This window comes from Pelobates fuscus, chromosome 5, assembly GCF_036172605.1.
Source record: "Pelobates fuscus isolate aPelFus1 chromosome 5, aPelFus1.pri, whole genome shotgun sequence".
NCBI classification, from domain to species: Eukaryota; Metazoa; Chordata; class Amphibia; order Anura; family Pelobatidae; genus Pelobates; species Pelobates fuscus.
The window spans coordinates 130,725,868-130,747,643 of NC_086321.1; the positions used below are offsets into that span (position 1 = coordinate 130,725,868).

At 39.3% G+C, this 21,776-nt stretch overlaps 1 protein-coding gene across 2 annotated transcripts in view; it reads left to right on the forward strand.

Annotated features, from left to right (window-relative positions):
• Positions 1-21,776, forward strand: part of MPHOSPH9 (M-phase phosphoprotein 9) — a 61,504-nt gene that overhangs the window by 23,257 nt on the left and 16,471 nt on the right. For both annotated transcript variants that reach the window (XM_063454308.1, XM_063454310.1), the window contains 9 exons: positions 9,199-9,306; positions 9,747-10,171; positions 10,545-10,700; positions 11,847-11,934; positions 17,342-17,557; positions 18,030-18,077; positions 18,249-18,313; positions 20,337-20,438; positions 21,622-21,774. In XM_063454308.1, the coding sequence (XP_063310378.1) occupies positions 9,199-9,306; positions 9,747-10,171; positions 10,545-10,700; positions 11,847-11,934; positions 17,342-17,557; positions 18,030-18,077; positions 18,249-18,313; positions 20,337-20,438; positions 21,622-21,774 (1,361 nt within the window). The remainder of the gene's footprint in view (positions 1-9,198; positions 9,307-9,746; positions 10,172-10,544; positions 10,701-11,846; positions 11,935-17,341; positions 17,558-18,029; positions 18,078-18,248; positions 18,314-20,336; positions 20,439-21,621; positions 21,775-21,776) is intronic.

Genomic DNA, 21,776 nt, shown 5'->3' on the forward strand with positions numbered 1-21,776 from the left:
ATTTAGATAGATTGGGGGACTGAGCACTAAAATGGTAGATGAAAGGTAATGTAGACAAATGCAAAGTTATGCACTTCGGGGTAAAGAATGCACAAGCAACTTACACCCTAAATGGTAGTGAATTAGGAATAACCACACACGAGAAGGATTTGGGAATTGTGATAGACAACAAATTAGGCAGCAATATGCAATGTCAATCTGCAGTTGCTAAGGCCAGTAAGGTTTTGTCATTTATAAATAGGGGCATAAATTCTCGGGATGAAAATATAATTTTGCTTCTTTATAAATCGCTGGTAATAAGACCACACCTTGAATATGCTGTGCCTTTTGGGGCACCTGTTCTAAAGAAGGATATCATGGCACTAGAAAAAGTGGAGAGACGAGCTACAAAATTGATAAAAGGAATGGGGCATTTTAGTTATGAGGAAAGGTTCAAAATTTTTAATCTGTTTAGTTTGGAAAAACGGCAAATCAGAGGGGATATGAGAACATTATACAAATATATTCGGGGCCTGCACAAACCATTATCTGGAAATCTATTCATAAAGAGGGCTATTGATAGGACATAAGGTCACACATTTAGGCTGGAAGAAGGTTTAATCTAAGGCAAAGAAAAGTGTTTTTTTTTGTTTTGTTTGTTTTTTACAGTAAGAACTATAAGGATATGAAATTTTCTGCCTGAAGAGGTGGTCTTATCAGAGTCCATACAGATGTTGAAACCGCAATTGGATAAATACTTCCAAAAACATAACATTCAGGGATATAATTTCTAATTAGTGGGGTAATAGCTGCTTGATCCAAGGAGATATCTGACTGCCATCATTTTGCGGTCAAGAAGGAATTTTTTCCTAGTTTGTTGAAAAATTGGAAGTGCTTCAGACTGGGTTTTTTGCCTGATTTTGGATCAACCGCAAAAAACAAATGTGAGGAAGGCTGAACTTGATGGATGCAAGTTTCTTTTCAGCTATGTAACACAATAGGTGTATGTCTGTGTCTGTATATCTGTGGTTGTGGTTTTGTGTGTGTGTGTGTGTGTGTGTGTGTGTGTATATATATGTATATATATATATATATATATATATATATATATATATATGTATATGTATGTATGTATATATATATATATATATATATATATATATATATATATATATATATATATATATATATATATATATATATATATATAAATAAAATATTTGTATTTTCTACTGTTTTTTAAGGGACTTTGAGGGATTCCCTTTTTGGTTGCTGCCTACCCATTACTTGGCGCTGACTCTCTATCTTGTTCATATATATATATATATATATATATATATATATATATATATATATATATACACACTTAACCACAGAGATACAATCACACACATAAGCACAGACATGCACAATCACAGATCCACACACATACAATCACGAACACACAATCAAATTCACACATAATTAGATATACATACATACACACACACACACACACACATCACATCACATCACATCACATCACATCACATCACATCACATGCAGGCTAGCGTTCACTCACCTCTAAGGCCACCAGGGATGGCAGCAGGGCTCCACTCCCCACCCTCTCCCCGCCATCTCTCCCAGGCATTGGGTAAAAAGGGAAGGGGGGATATAACGTTTTGTTTAAAATAAATAAAATACATATTTAAACAAGTTAAATATTTAAATAAATAAGTGTACCATCTTCTGCATTGTCTGCTTGTTTTTTTTTTTTTCTCCCTCTCCCCTCTCACTCTGCTCTTCAGAAAGATATTTATGAAACTCTGCAAGAATGGTGTCTATTTTCTAACAAACCTGTGTCTTATCTGCACTCATGTCGCTTTAACCCCTGTATCACAACTCAACTTTGAATTCTATGTGTTGTCTTGCTCAGAAATGATTCAGACTTGAGAAATGGAGGTTCTCCCGAAAGCTTGTCATTAAAAAATTCTCTTTGTCCAATAAAAACGAATTGTATCTGTGTTTTACATCTACATCACTGGACTAATACGGCTACAATCTCTACATATAATATATAAAATAACCCTCAGTGAGTTAACAGACAAAGAAAATTAGAAACAGAATGTGACGGCAGATAAGAACACCCTCACACACACAGCACCCTTCATACAGCACACCCAACACATTGCCCCCCCCCCCCCCCCCCACACATACAATATGTCCAAACAACCTCTTGTTAAATTATATATTGGAAGGCAGAGCCTGAAGTTGTGGGAAGGGTTACCCGGCTATTTAAACTCAGACCCCCTACACCACAGGGCTGATGCTGCCGGGTTAGTTTCTACTTCCAGTTCAAAGGTCATCAACACAGACTGCCTAAAACTCCAAACAAGCTGGTCTGGGCCTACTTTGGCTCCCACGCTGATCGGACCAAGTTCTCCCTGCTCCAACAACTCACATCATGCTGTTCCAGCCACACGCAGTCAGAGACTCCCACGCCGATTGGACCAAGTTCTCCCTGCTCCAACGACTCCCATCATACTGTTCCAGCCACACGCGGTCAGAGACTCCCACGCCGATTGGACCAAGTTCTCCCTGCTTCAACAACTCCCATCATGCTGTTCCAGTCACACACGGTCAGAGACTACTCACCTCCTCTCCAGAACTGGCCGTTCGCTCCAGTCGGCCCTATGGGACCCCTTCCTGGCTTCCCGGGCCTTTTTCTGGACCAAACCTCCGTGTCTGCCGAGTCTGGGTACTTTCCAGCCACATAGCTGACCTTTCACCTCTCCGCAGCTTCTGGGTCAATTAGTTTGCTTCCTGTATCAATCAAATCAACGACCCGTGAGTCTGCCCAAATGGGCTAAATCCATGAACAAACACTATTGTTCGCACGTTTACGTCCTTACATACCGTCCATTTGGGACTTTTCCCTGTTCAGGACTTGTCAGTTCGCCTACTCCTGCCTGCTTTTTCTGCTTTTTGTTCCATTCCCATTTCATTTGTTTCCTTTCGTCCAATTTCTACCGAACTAGTCTCCAATCTATCTCAGTTACATGCTGCCATCTAGCGGCCACTACAATCATAGTACCCATTCGTTAGTTTTACACTGTTCCCTGATACATGTAATGTCCAGGTTCTTTTGAATGTATTTAGCCTGCTACTAATTGTCCTTACATGCCCCCTGTAGTTCAGTTATGTTTGCTATGTTTCTTGTTATTATTTACGATTGTGCACGGATATTGTCAGTTTCCCATTACTAGTTCAGCTCTGGTACGCGTTTAATATTCACTACGTATATAGCATTTCCATCATATATTGCAATGTCTTATTCTATCACTTATGGACTTGGTACTGTTCTGAGGCAGTCATCATGTTCACATTTGTTACCATGTGTTATGGCCAATCTGTATACTTGCTCCCATGATAGGTATTTTACTTATTTGGAGCACGGCCTATATTCGTTAAACCTTTTTAGTAACGCGCCACACTCCTATGTTCAGCATATGTATCGTCATGTTCCCTGGTACAAACCCTAGTGTACCAGGCTTTACCATACCACCATACCATCATACGATCCCCTTGACTCTACGTCAAATCACATATTATGCACTAAAGGTTATTTTCTCATCGCTGTTATATTCTACTCAATCAAATTCGTCATCCTAACCAACCCTTGCTATTTAGGCATGGCTTCACTAAACCTACATCAACTCCACTCGAACTGTTCTATGTTACATCAGCCAACGCTGGCACACAATTCCTCCGCCAGGCCATACACAGGCCCACGCCCGGGGATCCTTAATTACCCACACATACACCCCCTTCCCATGCTGTCACGACCATATAATTTAATATTCTAAGTCCTACCAGGATAGCTCAAACTACCCTCATAGCTTGGTATTTTATATCACCATTATACGTATTTTAGCTACAGAAGTCACAGGACCAATTAGCGGTCACTAATGACTCTGCCTATTCCCCATTATTGTCACAGTATTGGTTAAACACTCCCCCATGGTCTCTGGTAGTGGCCTAGGATCCTGACCCTACACACTTATAGGGATATTTTATTCATGTCCTATGAATCTTGTACCCACCATGGTAGGGTCAGGACTCTAATGACTATGTCCTCAGGTTGCCAACTCATAGCCCAGCTTCAAGAACAACCACCCCCATAATACAAGCGTATTTTCATTCATAGTAAGTCAAGCCCAATTCCAGTTCCAACTGGCCTCCCACCATAATTTTCCCTTTAGGTTCTCCAGTATCTCATTCCTCTGACAAGGAAACCTCATTCTACCCCAAGCAAGGTACATTTACCCACCTCGCTACTACCCATCACCCGTCCCATTCGCGGATCAGGTATGTCAACTGGCGGTCTGGTTCCCAACTAAGCCAGTAACTAGCCTCATCATTATCAATTCCGTGAGGCCAACACCCATCTTCATCCGCATATGTATGTATACGCCCCTCTTCCCAATGCATAGCTAACGCCTCACATCAACCTCTCCGGGTTACTAGTAAGGGCCTTACCCAGCACTGCCTCTTATATTGACTCTTTTTTTTTTCTTTTTTTTTTTACAGTCACCGAGAGGCAAACGTTCCCACAACATCTTTCAGTGGCCCCAGCTCACTAGGCCAAATCATAGGAAGAGCCTCTCTCAGCCACTTGGCATTAAGGGCCTCACCATCCTGGTAGTTGAGATAAATTCTTCGGCTTTAGCTAGAGCCGGTTGACACAGAATCACGCTATTATTTGTTGTGCTCACCCTACTCCTATTTGGGTCTCAGCGTGTCTCTAATCCCAGAACAAGACAGGGACCTCACTGACTTCCCACCCCGGCTGGCCTAGCACCCCTGCAGACTATCTGGAGCCTACTAACCCTGGTTACCCACATTCCTGGACCATTATAAAATTAACCACCTGTACTACGGCATTTAGAGATTCCATTCCCGGCCTCAGCTCGCAAACCAAACTATATAAACTTCTGCTCAAATTACCGGTACACCTCAGCCGGGCACTAGCTCGCAGTCAGGTAATCTGTATAACTACAATGAAGTCAAGCAGTTGATATCCACTCTACTTGCCTCCATACAAAACATCAACGATGGACTAGAGAGACTGGAATCTCCACAGGCATTGACGCATGGCCCAGCCACAGGGCTCCTAAATCCCTCTCATGGTTATGTTATCTCATTCCTCTGTCAAGGAAACCCCATTCTACCCCAAGCAAGGTACATTTACCCACCTTGCTACTACCCATCACCTGTCCCATTCGCGGATCGGGTATGTCAACTGGCGGTCTGGTTCCCAACTAAGCCAGTAACTAGCCTCATCATTATCAATTCTGTGAGGCAAACACCCATCTTCATCCGCATTTGTAGGTATATGCCCCTCGGCCCAATGCATAGCGAACGCCTCACATCAACCTCTCCAGGTTACTAGTAAGGGCCTCAATTTAAAACTCTCTCTTAACACTACAAAACTTTACCTAACTGGAATTCAACACCATATCTTAAGTGCCTATCCTAGTACCAAACCGTCCACATCCTCTTACCATGTGACGAACGTACGGAGATAAGGTACTATCCTACAGACAATAATGTGCCCGGTCAAAATGCCAGACCTTTACAGGTTATCACTCACTGGACTAAACCTCAATATGCCCCTATTTACACTGCAGGGCAAACCACTCACTACAGCTAAATTCATTATGTATCTCAGAACACTCTTAACTAGGTGGGTACTCAACCACAATGCCTTTTCGGGACATTCGTTCAGAATCGGGGCAGCATCAGCTGCTTCTAGACAAATGTCCCTGCTCACATCATAAACATTAAAATGCTGGAAATCTGCAGTGTATTACTAGATACATACCACAACCAGATCTAGAGTTGAGTAGACAAGCCAATTTTTGCCCTCTTTTATTACAGGCCTACCCGATACGTCGGTTTCAGCACACCACAACCGATTGCTCATATATCTAACTTATCATAGATACGGCTTTGGTCCCCGACTACAAATTGGAAGGCGGAGCCTGAAGTTGTGGGAGGGGTTACCCGGCTATTAAACTCAGTCCCCCTACACAACAGGGCTGATGCTGCCGGGTTCATCCCTCCCACCTCTCCCATTATACATATTACTATTACAGATGGGCCCTCTTTTATTACAGGCCTAGCCGATACGTCTGTTTCAGCACACCACAACCGATTGCTCATATATCTAACTTATCATAGATACGGCTTTGGTCCCCGACTACAAAAATATACATATATATATATATATATATATATATATATATATATATATATATATATATATATATATATATATATATATATATATATATATATATATATATATATATATATATATATATATATATATATACACAGCACCATTACTCACATTACGCTCCAGATACACTTTTAGATCCCTTACCCTATATATACACTCTGAATCCTACACACACACATTGGATTGTGAGATATACTTTATCCTAATAAAAAGTGTACATAAAAATATAACGTATTACATAAGTTTCTAATATGGAATGTGTGGAACTTCATAATAATATGCTGAGACATGATGTATGTCACACGTCTGGTTTCTGTTAAAACTGTGTGAAATGATGAAAAGAATTTAGTTTATGCAATCATCCAAGAAACCGAAATTGTGGATTAGACCTGGCAAGCCTTGAGCATTAGAACATGTTAAGAAATATGTAGTGATACATATGAACTAGGGTACAGGAATTCTTATCGCCCAATGCCCTGGACATGCAGTTCACGGTGTCTGGTGGGCTAGCAGAGTATTTTGGGCTTCTAGCCTTACTATCTGCAAGTGGCAGGGCTGCTATTGGGGACAGGAGGGGGACAGGGAGCATGTGGTCTGCACCTCAGTCAAATGCAGACCACAGTAATTTTTCCCTTGTGGTCCAGCACTTGCTAATAAGTCATATCGCAGGCTGGAAATTCCAATGGCTGCTCTCTAAACTACTGAGTGCTGGACCTTGAGGGAGTGACTAGTGACATCTGCACCCTCTGGAAGTGCCGATTCCATGCTCTGCCAGTTGACTACTGACTAATTTAACTCCCACCCCCTCCCCCCAATGAACTACCAGGGATCATAGTCCCCCCCCTTTTTTGGTAGGAGTAGGGAGAACACACACACACACACTCTTCAAAATTCACATTCATACACACCACACTCCTTTCAACATTCACACACCCACCCACCCCCCTTTTCAACATGCACTACATTCACCCCCCATCCTTTTCAACGTGCAGTACATTCACACCCACCCACCCACCCTTTTCAACGTGCACTACATTCACACACACACACACACACACCCCAAACCCCCCACCCTTTTCAACATGCACTACATTCACACCTGCACACCCTACACCCTTTTCAACATGCACTACAATCACACATACACCCTCCCCCCCCACCCTTTTCAACATGCACTACATTCACACACACACATTGCCCATATCCTCACATGGTCAGCAGATACAAAATCCCCACACAGTGCGCACACCAGACCCAGAAGCACAGCCACCACATACACACATTATGGGAATGCAGTGCATGGCACACTAAGTTATTCACTAAAGCCCATGTTTTTGCTAACTAAATCACAATTAAAAAATGGTAGCAGAATGTTGAATTTTGACAATTCTTTCTTATCAACTTTTTTTGTCAGTTTTTCAATTTGGATGTAATTTGCAAAAATGTGTAGTTTAGTGAATAACCACATCAATGTCGAGGGTTCTAGGTAGGGGTCCCAATATGAAATTATTTTGTTTGAACAAATAGTCACGCCAGATAAGTAGATTGACATGATTTCTCATTAATTAAGAGAGGGAATTATCAGTGTGCTGCAGAATAGGAAAGGTGTGTAAACAACAGGAATATGTGTGTGTATATATATATATATATGTGTATATATATAATATATAATTTTTTTTTTTTTCTCGTGATGGACCCATGACTCTAAATTCAGTGGTTTTCAGAGTTAACTATAATGTTTATGTGACACCTTGACTCTTCATCTTTTCATGATATGGACCTTCTTGCCTGTTAGAATGAATAGGATCCCAACTTGGCTTTAATTCAGAATTCTCCATTTTGGCCAAAACGTTTTAAGTCTGTTTTGTTCTAATAACAAAAAAATGTTTTGTTCTGATGACTGATGGCTATTACGAACAGATCTCAAACGTATGTATATAAAATTGCATGTCGAGTCTTGACATTTACCTTAGACATTCAGAGTTGCTCCCTTCAGAGTCTCCCTTCTAAATGCTTCTAAACATGGATATATTAATGGGGATGTGACAGTGTCACACATTCACAGAAATACATGTTGCCTTCAACAACGTGGGAATTAATTGTTCTGAGTGTGAACTAATTTATGATTTAAAATTATTTTTTTTTTAAATATATATATATTTATACACGCACCTAAATGGCAAAAGGTGGTTATTGTGATTGAGACATAGACTCATATTGGGGACTGTGCTCAAAACTGAGTCTACATGAGTGGGTGCAATTAAAGTTTTTGTTCATTTATTCACCAACCCTGACTTAAATTGACCATGGTTAACCACTACCACAAGGGTATATAAAATCTTATAAATTAACGTACACTTTTTATTTTCTAATTATAGTGCTATAAAAGTATAATTGAACTGGTTACATAAGATTTCTTGCTTGATGTTTGTTTCAGAATTGAAAGCAATACTCCTAGCACCATAACCACTATAGGCCAATGTAGAGGTTACAGTGCCAGGAGTGCCCAGACAGGCTCCTAGGGTAAGTTGTGGAAAGTTTGACAACTTACCTGGGGTCTGCCGGATACCCGTGCCGCCTCCACTGCTGCCAGGAGCTCTGCCATTGAGCTAAGCTTGAATGTTCAGGGAGTTTCTCAGAGGCCGAGAACATTCAGTTGATGTTCTCAGCCAATGAGTCGGCTCTGCATGGTAGGGCTTGGCAAAGTGGAGCGAATTAATACGTTTTGCAGGAGCTTCCAGCTCCCCAGGAAAGGGCAGCAGGTGCTGGTTGACCACAGGTAAGTTGTGAAATATTGATTACTTACTATGGGAGGACATCAGAGCAGTCCTGACGCCATAACCAGTACAACTGAAGGTGACATGCCGCCTAAGGGAAGAAAATAATTGAATATATACTTAAACTGCACATTTTCTTGAATGTATTTGTTTTCTAGCCTGACGAAGTTGGGATCCCATCACTAACTGATATTTATCAACAAAAGCAAAGAGAATATCCTGCCTGGAAACCATTGTCACCCTCTGAATACACCCATCCACCAGAGGTACCATTTTCATTTGAGCACATTATATATTCTACATCACAAGATTTTCTAGCATTGGGAAGTAGGTGGTGTTACCCAGGTCTGGCCTATTACTGGCTATGTTTCTGATATGAACTATGATTATGCCCAACCAGCCGTGTATAGCTCAGTAACATTACATCGATCTGGAGTAGATGTATGTGTCTTGATTAAAAAAAAACTTTGTCTTCTGCATGTTTACTGTAGTACTTCATATAGTATAGCCAAGTTATTATGTTATCATGTTTTTGCCATAAAGATATTGCATTAATCACAGGTACTAATGTTTAAAATTAATTTATTCTTATCTGGCCATTTCTAACAAAATCTTACTAATTGAACTTTATAGGTTCAGGATTTATGCTTTAAAAAAAAGAAAAAGATTCAATTTATTTTTGTCCTCTACTTTTTCTCCTTCCAAGGTGCTGACACTGGATCCAACTCTACACAGAAAGCCACAGCACAGTTCCTTTATTTCTAAACCTAACCTCCAAAATACACAGAACAACATCATCTCCATGACTCCGGATTCAATATTGGAGAATTCTTCTTCTTTTATCCATTATGATGCACATTCCCTGTCTAGTGCGGCTTCTGCACCATCTTTGGGTGAATCTCCGACCTGTTCTCCTATGGGTGATCAACAGTGGGAAGTTAACAAATACCAAAATCGTGTCAATCTGAGCTATGAACTGTCTCCAGGAGATGGTAGCTGTGATGAGAGGATGCTGTGTACAGACGATGATGTAAACAGTTTAACCCCTTCTTCGATGCCTGAGTCCCCTTTGCCTTTTACTGAGGAGAATATGAGTGAATCCAATCGAATTCATCCTCTAACTCTTTCTAAGTAAGTTCCTCTATCTGGGTTGCACACATGAACACGAATATCTATTCTATGTAATTACCACCTACATAAACCTTACGTAATACTTAAATTTAGATTTCTAAAAGTATTCACAATTGAGTGAATGGCAGCCACAAATAGAAAAATCTCAGAAGAGTTAAACCGGTATATAGGCACATACTCAGCTTTAATTATTTTGTCTTTTTTTTTTTATCACTGCTAAATATTAACCATGAGATGTACAACTGACAAACTGACATTACTGTTGGAAGATTTTTAACTGAAGAATCAGAAAATTTTAGAAAAATTTAAAGGAATAAAGTGTAAATGTGCATGTGATGTTCAGTGTCTGTTTTATTTGTTTAATTTTTTTCAGCATCAGGCGAAGTTTAAGAGAGAAGCACTCCAGACATCTGTCAGATTTGCGGGATTACTATGAGTCAGAGATCAGCAACTTAAAGCAGCAGATAATTGCCAATGCCAAATCCTCTTCTACTGAAGATGTCAAGAAAATCACCAGCTTATCAGAACGGTAATCTATAGAAATAAAGTCTTTTAACAAGACAGATAACCTGTTGGAAATGTATTGCATCATAACAGAATTGAGTCAATTAGTGACTTCATTTTGATGAATCGTTATGTTTAAGTGTATGATATAGAAAGCCTGTATGATGAGATACACAACTCTAAAACTATGGCATTATATAATGCGCAGTCTGGCAGTGGATGCAAATTGTATTTCTCCAAATATTGTAGGCTAGGTTTGAAGGACGATGTTTTTCCTTATTCTTTATATAGAATGGTATAGGAGCTGCTACCAAAGAGAGGAATTCATTCGTGCTAAACATGCATTTCCTTTCCTATAACTCTCATAGTCATCTAGTAACCTAAAAAGTTATTTAAAAATGTATTCTCATACAGTACTTCTAAACCAACTCTCTTTCTCCTGCTGCAACATGGATTTTAGGACCAACTGTTTCTTCTCAAACTATCCCAGAACTATGTCTTCTCTAACTGATAAAGCCTGGATCATTGTTGATCCTTACGTTTTTCTTTCTAGTGGTATAACACATAGCTTTCACGTTTCTCCTCTGTTTATCTTTCATCATGGAAATAATCTAAGTCATTGTTGGTCTTACAAGGATCCAACAGAGGCATAGCTGTCTGTACATGTGGCGGAAGGGAACTAGGATGAGAATGTTGTTACTTAATTTGCTTGGGTCCCTCTAAACCACACATTGGGTCACAGGTGTGTTAGCCCTCCAGTGTTCCTTAGGCCTGACGAAACAGTATCCATTGCACTCTCCGCCATTCTTATTATTATTGCAGTGCTGATAATAAACCATGATGAACATGTTTTAGATTAGTTTTATGTGAGAGATTTAGTTGAGTTTTGTACCATCACATTCTTTTCCAGTGATGGTGAGTCTTCTCCAGTCAGGCAAAAAGGCACCTACTCTGTAAGGACTATATCAATTTTGCCTATGTACTGTATTGCGATCAAGCTCTATAGTTCTTTGTTTGACCACAGAGCAGCTTTTTAATATTACAAGCCTATGAGTCTCAAACATTTTAGATGCACTAATCCTTCTTATCATGACTTATTTACTCTACTTGCTTATATGTGACTGAATCCAATCAAATCATTTTTTCTTTTTAAACTATTATTATTGTATAGATGTGACCATATGGAAAGCGCATTGACAGAAGCCAGCAAACGAATTAGAATACTTGAAATCAAAAACAATGAACTGGAACAGTTATTGGTAAGAATTCAGAAATGCTCTAGTTTATAGCCTCGAGTCACTGTACTATATCACATTCAATGTTTAATTGTATTTATACTCATTATGAAAGATTGTCATTTTAAGGGTTCAATGCCAACTCACATGACATCCTTGTTACTTGAAGGTCTTAATAACCATTTGCAAAAACTGTCACTACTGCTGTGTGTGATCTAATTTTTTCTTCTTCTCCACAAAGAATGACCTTGCGTTCCCTCATTCCGGTCTGGTATTGAATATTGTAAAGCTTCCTTCACATTTGCTTTTTATGAAATGTGCAACTAAACTAAACAGAAGAACTTGTGCAATGATGTGGGTACAAATTAGAATATACTAGATGGGAAAGGCAAAATTAAGGGAACAGTTCTATTCTACTCCATGTCCTGACACGTTTTACTTAGAGTTGTAAAATTTCTCATCATGGTTAGGTTCAATGCTCTAAATGAAGTTTGTCAGGCCATGAATTAGACCAGGGTTTCCCAATTAATTTTTCCCTTGGAAGCCTTTGTCGTGGTATAGCAAAACTTTGGAACCCCAACAAAAAAATGTGTGCTGTAGAGTAGCGCAGCGCAAACCTTTCAATGAGCAGAGTGTAATGTTCTCTTTTACTGGCAAACTTTTTAGATCTGGTTTAATTGTTGACAATTGTATTCGCATGTCTGCAGTTGCGTCAAGTCGATGTCGATACTTTGTTTTTGTTGCAGAGTAAAGCGAGAATCCTGTTTCACATAAGTATGTGCTGGTGAATGGCAAGAGAACTTTGATTGCCCACTTGGACAATTCTGGGTGTTCTTCGCGTAAATCACCCCAAAAAGCAATAAGAGAAACTTCTTTACATTTTTGGCTTAGTTGACTGTCAGAAGTTATATCGATCAGATTCTCAAAATCTACATCAGAAAAATTGGCTGGCTTGTCTTTTATAAATGGTTTTCGAACCCACTCATTATTGTTTTCATTCAAGAATGGAAAATACTGATTAATAGATCTAATTAAATGGCAAATATGATCTACAATTTCATTGCAAATGAAATCTTCATGTTCAATTTCTGATTCTTCAAGAAAATCTTTAAGTGTTGGCAAAGAGTTCAAATTATTTTGCTCAACAGATGAGGTCCAAAATTGCAGCTTACAAGACAGTGAAAATATTTTCTCTTGCATTAAAAATATTACTGTTTTTTCCTTGGAATGATAAACATACATCATTTAATTTTGTGAATATGTCTGCAAGATATGCTACATTGGATAACCACAGAGTGTTTGTAAATTGATCAGATTATCCAAATTTATGCTCCTGATAATATGCAAACAACTCTTGACGCAATTCAAACATTCTAACAGGGACTTTACCTTGTGAGAACCAACGGACTTCTGAATGCAAAAGCAGAGCAGAGTGGTACATTACTTATTCATGTCACAGCGCCTGCCACTTTCCCAACCATTGCTTTGGCACCATCACTGCACACATCTACACATTTTTACTGTGTGTGTTCATGAAATTCTGGAGACAGTTAAAGATGTTCTCACCAGTGGTATGAGTTTTCAAAGTTTCACACAGAAGCAAGTCTTCTTCAATCTGTTTGTTAAAATTATATGTAACAAAAACCAACAAAATTGAAAGTCCTGCAACATCTGTGGACTCGTCTAATTGCAGTGAGTACCCATCATATTGATGCAGTCGAGAAATTAGTTCAGTATGGATGTCATCAGCAAGATCATGAATACGGCGCAAAACTGTGTTATTGGAAAGTAGCACAGCTTTAATTTTTTTACTCAACTTCTCACTTAAAATACATGACACTGGGGCGGAGCCTAACTGCCGAGCCAGCCGGACGCATAGTGGCTGAGCTCCGGGGAAAAAACTGCCTAAAACATCGACTAACAACGGTTAGAATCGAGAAATCAATGCCTGAAACACTTACTGCAACTGTGTGAACTTTTGTGCACACTACTCCACCGGAGTTTGACTGACGTCTGGCGGTTCTGGACCACGGGAGGATGGAGGGCCTGCTACACGAGGGGGGGAGGGAGATGGCCGATCCCTCTGCCCTCGGGCTCCTATACCTTCACAGGGTCCATCAGAGCACGTACAACCCCCCCCCCCCCCCCCCCCCCCGCCGGTGAGGGAAATCCCGGCACCTGTCAGCCGTGCTGCGGGGTCTGGGGGCATATCTACCCAGCTACAAATCGAGACAGATACCTCCTGCAAAATGGCGGCACAGAGAACCCCTGACAAGGGATAACAGCTACCCAACCTCCAGTGCAAATTAGACAAGCTATTCACAAACTTCTGGCGCAAGCTAGAGGCCAGAATTAACCCACCTGCCCCATGACTACCAAACAGCCATCTGCCCAAAAAGCTGCCCCAGCCGGGAAAAAGGCCCCCGAAGGCCCGAACTGCAACCTCAAAATGGCGGCGGACCAGGCGGCCCACACTACTCCAACGCGGGAAACCAAACACCCACATGGGACACTGCCAGGAATATGGGGCACAACGGAAGAGCATGACCACACAAGCCCACATGGCAACTCCGGGGACCAGAGGACTGCAACACCTCGCTCCACTCCAGCTACGGGCACCATATAGATCAGCAGACCAGCTGGACTGGGGTCAGAAGAAACGTAAGCCCCAAGACGCTAAGCAGGACTATACCTTCCCTATGCAGGGGATAGGCTGACCGCACCATGAACGCACCAAGTCCAAGGGCCTGAGAGATGCACTGTCTTTAACACGCATGGGACTTAAGTATATACCTTTAAGCACACGCTGAATGACAATCCTTGATCTATTTCTGTTGGTTACGTTATTTTATTAACATTATATCTATTGAGACCGCTGATGCAAGTATAGGGTTTGCAGCCAGGGGAGAATTGGTGGCTCTAACTTCTTGCCATCTGATAAGCATTATAACCTGATAACTTGCTAGACCATTGCTCTACTGACCTATAGGGGCAACATCAGCCCGGCAATTACCTGATTACTCTGACACTAATGCTTTATGTGACACTCCATTAACAAGAGTAATCATTACCTTACAATCCTGATAATCTCCAGCTCGTATACATAGCAATTACTGACCACCCATCTACCGCTCTAAGCATGTTTAATAGGGGTTCTTTGCCATAACTTTACAAAGAGCAGAATATTAAGTCCAAGCATACCTACATAACCCTTGTGAACAAACTAAATATCCTGTTCATTGTTATATGAAACACCACAGTTGTAAAATACAGTTATGTATACAAAATGTGCATGTTCACTCAAATACCCTATATGTAAAGCTTGAAAAGTAGCCAGAGGACTGCCGTTGGGGTACCTCAGGCTTGAATGTTAACATACTATGCACTGCAAAAAAAAAAAAAAATACATGACACTATTTCTTTTGCACATGGTTTTATTAGTGGTTCCCCAATTTGTGTGCTGCTTCTGCAAGTGCTATGCGGTAACTCACTCTGTAAGAAACCACTCTGGCTTTTTCGTTCGCATTTAGAATTTTTTTGCTCATAAATTGTTTATTCTACTGATACTCCTTTAGCATTCGCTTAAATGTCTCTGTATTTGTACTCTACGTGGTTTTGCTCAAAATGACGATGTAAATTAGCAGGTGCTAATGAACTGTTTGGCAATATTTTATTGCAAAGTACGCATTGTGCTTCAGGACAATCTTCATTTCTGGCACTTGTGAATCCAAATGACAAGTAGCTATCATCATATTTTCTTTTCTTTGTTTGAGAAAAAGATTGGCTAGCATTGTGTGCTTTTTTTTTTTTTTTCTTTGTCTTGTCACTTGTCTCTGCTATTTGAGGAACAGCAGATACGATTTCGGGCATGTTTTCTGGATTTTTAATTGTATCTTCTTTCTCAGTTTCTATAAGTGCCGAAAAGGTAGAAGTAGTAATAATGTGTCTCTGAAAAGTTCCCTGCTTTAACCAGCTTTCCAAATTCATGGTTGTTTATTGGTAAAAAAACAAAAAACAAAAAAAAAACACAATCAAAATAAAAAAACACTTTGAAAAATACAAATCTCACAACACAACACAAGAATGTATTTGTATTTATTTTTTTGAGTATGGAAAAAGCAGGATTTTTGAGTTAGACTTGGAGCAAAAAGATTTGAACACTGAAAAATACAGGTAGCAGTTTTTTGCCACTTACAGAGCCTTTCAGTGCCCTTGACAGAGCCTTTAGAGGATACATTTTTTTCTTTGTTTTTAATGCTTTTAGCAAAAATATCATAATCGGTAGATTTAAGCTACTTGTCTGCTTGGTATTTTTTTTTGTCATAGTCAGTAGTCTGTCTGTTTAAATTCTGATAAAACCTCTGCTAAAAGACTGTCTTGATCAATACATATTTATTGTTTTTTGTTTTAAGTTCTTCTTACATTTATTGGATGATCAAGTTAAGCCCTTTTTGTGTTTCCACATTTTGTATTAAAGTGACACTATAGGCAGCAGAAACCCCTACAGCCTACTGTGGTTTTGGGGCAAATAACATGTCCCTAAAGCCTCAGCAGTCTAAACGCTGCCATTTCTGAGCAAAAGAGTATTTACATTGCTGCGAAGAGGGACTTCCTAGGTTTGGTCTTGGAAAGATTTTATCGACATCTGGGCAGGCATGGAAATGCTGAATGCTCCCAATGGAAATGCATCTCTATGTGGATATTCTGATTGGCGCAGCGATTTGATGCACGTTCACGCTATCCTCCCAAATGTCCCTGTGGGGCAGCATTGGATTGGCTGAGGTTATGTATCTATATGCTAGATTTACAGTTTTCCTCTTCCATGCAGACGATATTGCTTTATCTGTCACTTGATAATATACATTTTCCCACCAGCCCCTGCGAGTGATGACTGATGGTAAGTGGTAAAGCAATTCAGAGGGATATTAATTCGTATTATGATGCAGCCATGCAATGCCATTTTTGGAAGCATACATAATGAAAAGTCCAAATTGTGTCTTTTGATTGCCCAATACATAGTTTTCAGATAAGACAGGCCTCTTTTAAGTGCATTGTGATATCACCCGATAAACAGGGTGAGATTTCATAGATGTGAATAAAATAATGAAAAAATATATTCTACAGTCTAATCTGTTGTATAATTTCACAGGCACGGTAGAACGCAATATTCAGTAAGCAAGCACTGTTAAAGGAAAGGTTGCTGATTGTCCTAAAATAGTCTAACGCGGTTAAATTGAGATTTACCGAAATTCTGTCTTAACACTTGGTATGTGTTCTGACCAATAATTGCAATCCAAGGCTAGTTACTAGTATTCAGAACGATCATCGATTACCTTTACAATAATGCATGTGGCTGAAGAATTGTAGGAATTGCTTTAATTTAGGCAGACACGTGGCTCTAGTTATTAATGTATGGCTGTTATTTCTCTAGATTGAATGGAAGGAACGGTACCATGTCGCAAACAAGAATTGTAATGTTTTCCAAGAACAAATGGAGGAAATGAGAACTGGATTCAAAGACAGAGAGAACGCAATCAGCAGACTGCAATCTAAACTTAAAGATACAGAAGAGGCGCTCCAGAAAGCCTTTAGATTGTCGGATGATAAAGATACAAGAATAAAAGAAGAACATAAAAGGTTTCAAGATGTAAGCTACAAATAAATAAAGCCAGTCAATTACCCAAGTACAATTGCATTAACTTTCTAATCCAATCGTTAAAGCTGCCCCTTTCCTTGCAATGGGTTTAAACATTTAAATAAAAACCTTCTAATTGAAGGAAACATTTGAGGGGTCGTTCGTGGGGTGCTTTTGCACAAGCAATATTTCCTGAAAATAACAGGCATAATGTAAATAGGGAGAAAACAACATTTTGCTTAATAAAGCCATGAAAGGGATGGGCCCTTTACCAAATGGAAGGAATGCTGTGTCTTTAATTTATATGTGATCTTTTGAATGTTACAAATCGAGTGGCATTCACCATGGAAACCATATATTAATGTTCCTGTATTTGCTCCACACTTCGAATTTTGCCCAGAATGTCTGTTTATCGTTAAACCCCTATTACGTATAGTATAACCTGTATTAATATCTGTGTTCATTCCTGTTTTCTTACTTACAGCTTTTGTCTGAATACCAATCACTTGGAAAGGAACATGAAAGAGTAAAGGTAAGAAGAGATTTCATTATAAGTGGCTCAGTGTACAGATTTCTTATTGGTTAATCAATTTAATGTTCATGGGCACAATGCAGGAAATGTCAATTTATAGTTGTCTTTTTTTATGGTTATTGTGCAATCCATTTACAAATTGTTTTAAATATTTATTTATTTTCTTCCTAGGATACATTGTGTGTAACAGAGAGTAAATTGTGCCATGCACATGCTGAAATACATGAGCTGAAAAGGTAAGATGTGTTATTCGCTCCAGACATTAAACTTACTCTATATCCTTCATTTTTGTTGGCTGTACTTCATACTTCCTGTGTGTAAATGTCGGTCTATAGTCCTCATTTATGTTCACTGTGCTTTATGTGTGTAAAAAGCCATGTGGTTGTTAGACATGCTTTGGGTCTGCTTGATATTAATCGATCTGTTGAGACATACAGAGTGGAATATATTAAGGATAAGTACCGAATCTGAACAAATAATCAATAGGTGGAGAAAACAAGCAATTTCATTGGGAATATATATAGTATTTTCCATAGTATGAAATTGTTCGGTAAACATTGGATCCAAATAATATGCAAAAAAAATAAAAATAAAACAATTTTAGTTCAGCAAAAGATGTTGAAATTACTCTCCATAAGCACTTTATGGCAGTGCTACAATACAATAAACCAACAAACGAGCTGAAGTTTCCTGGAATGGCTATGATCCTGCTCCGGTATGATTCTTTGATATACATTTTTTTTGTCAGTCTTTATTTGGTGATATGTGAGTACATTGGTAGATAAGAAATAGCTTGAATGAACATCAGCAAGAATTCGTAAATTAAATGATGAAACCGTAAAGTGTTTTAAACAACCTACATCTGAACTGATCAAGTGCAATTGCATGTTACCAATCTTATCCATCTACACCCCTTTCCCTCCCACTCATCCATCTCCTCTGGAAATTTGGAGGAGGGGGGGTCTATTTATTTCACCCCCTCCTACCCAAAGTCCGGCCATCCTCAGGAGTAGTCACATCTGAGGTATATTAGGTATTTGGGGAATACTAGTAGTGAAGAATAAGATAACAAATAATGTATCAGTGTCAACTTGGACCTCTGTCCACCTACTTCTTGAACTTGTCATAACATCTGCTTTGGGCCACTATGGACTTGTGTGCTGGGAGTTCTATTCTGCTAGGGTTTATCAAGTAACTGTAACTCTTACCGTGTTATTATGGGGTAGTGGACACTGAACTATCTATATAGAGGGAGATCAGATTTCAGCACCTTTAAAATCAAGAAATGGATCTGCCTCCAGAATGGGAGACTAATAGAACATGACCACCAAATATGTAAAGTGGTGCCGACCTACTCCCCACATCTCCAACACGTTTCCAAGGCCCCATTGTACATGCGATGAAGCAACTCAGGGGTTCTCTACGAACACATGTAATTTGGAGAGTAGAACGAATTGAACTCTGGTGGGAGAGTATATTTATCTTTTACCACTGCTGGTCTGAGAGCGAAACACCCAATTCCTGCTCCCTCTTGGTGATCTATTTTGCAGGCTCTCTGGTGACAGAGGTGAACAACAAACAAAACTACCTACTTGTACGAAGTAGCAATCTAAGTACCTATTCATTGTAATGATAGTGGTGCATAGAGTCTGTGGACTCTGTCCTCATAGTTTGTGTCAAATTGAGTGCCCTGACTAAGACCGGGATCTCCGGTACATTAACTGGGAGTGGCAGCAAAGACAATAGCACAAAAGAACATCATTACGAACAAGCCTGGTACCTCAGTTTATGGAACAGGACTTAAACAGTTTTTGCTGGTTTCATCACATTTTCTGTTTTTTTTGGTGTTATAGTGTCCAATATGAGAGATCTCCACATGTAAAAAGGGTGCCTACGTTTGTTAGTTTCACAACTCAGGATTTCCTGTAGAGTCCTGTACACAAGGAGAGGTTTTCTCTGCTCTATTAAAAATGTTAAGCCGTTTATGTAGCAACCTAAATACTAGATCTGTATACAGGACATTTTGTGTTAAAGGCATACATTTTATTTTAACACTTGTGTGTCAGAATCTATATAATTGTTGCTAGCGCACTGGCTCTACTCTCTAATATGTTTAATGCCACTAGCTCATGGACTTTGGACAAAACAGATCTTTGTTTCTGTTTGTCACATGTCCCTATATAAAAACCCTCATTGGGGCTTGTCTGTGTTAGAACTGCTTCTAGGTACAAGCTTGTAATGTATTGTTATTTGGAACAGATCTGTTTCGAAGCTAGAAGCGCAGATCAAACAACTGGAGCATGAAAACACTGTGAAACTTCGTCATGTCGCTGAAAGCCAATTACTCCAGTCCAATGCCAAGTAAGGGAATTGTAAAAATTATATATATATATTTTTTTTTTTGTTTGTTTAAAGGATAATGCTTTGCATGCACTGGCATTGTTTCTCTTTATATTGGAACAGCTGCTGTATGGTTTGTTTTATCTTTTTTTTTAGAAAAGGAGCATAGAAACATAGAATGTGACGGCAGATAACCATTCGGCCTATCTAGTCTGCTCAATTTTCTAAATACTTTCATTAGTCCCTGGCATTATCTTATAGTTAGGATAGCCTTATGCCTATCCCACGCATGCTTAAACTCCCTCACTGTGTTAACCTCTACCACTTCAGCTGGAAGGCTATTCCATGCATCCACTACCCTCTCAGTAAAGTAATTCTTCCTGATATTATTTTTAAACCTTGGCCCCTCTAATTTAAGACTATGTCCTCTTGTTGTGGTAGTTTTTCTTCTTTTAATTATAGTCTCCTCCTTTACTGTGTTGATTCCCTTTATGTATTTAAATGTTTCTATCATATCCCCCAGTCTCGTCTTTCCTCCAAGCTATACATGTTAAGTTCCTTTAACCTTTCCTTGTAAGTTTTATCCTGCAATCCATGAACCAGTTTAGTAGCCCTTCTCTGAACTCTCTCTAAGGTATCAATATCCTTCTGAAGATACGGTCTCCAATACTGCGTACAATACTCCAAGTGAGGTGTAAACTCACAAATGAAAATACAACTTGAGTAATTCTCTCTATGAAACTCAAAATGCACACATTATTAGTGAGTGTGTGATATGAAATCGTTTTAGGTATAAGCAATCCTTAATCTTTTTGGAAAAGTATTCAGCTCTTTCTAATACACATGCTCAGCTACTGTATCATGAATAGAGAACTTCAGTGAAAATTACAACTACAGAATGTAAACTCTTATTTACAAATTACAACTTTTATGTCTAAAAATTCAATTTGAAAATTGTGATATTTAAAATGTAGAGGAATAGAAATAGCTGGTCTTGTAGAGACAGAGCAAGGATAATTAGCAGAACTTAATTGCATAATATGTTTTGAGGTGAAATTTAATGGTGTGGGTAGAACATCAAAGGAACATTTAGCATTCCACCATTCTATAGTGTTTTTCGGTACATACATACATGCATGCTCCTTTGCTTATCATAACTGTCAGTCATATAGGTTGTTTTTAACATGTTGTAATGCATAACCAGTCATGAAGTGATTCACACCTTGCGTTCCATGGACGTGGCAAAGCGGAAATGCCTTACTCCTGGTGCTGCTTGTTCAATCTTCACTGGACAGCCTCTAGATAACAAGGACAGTGACATTGAAAACAGGAAGGAGACCACGAATGAACCAGACAGGT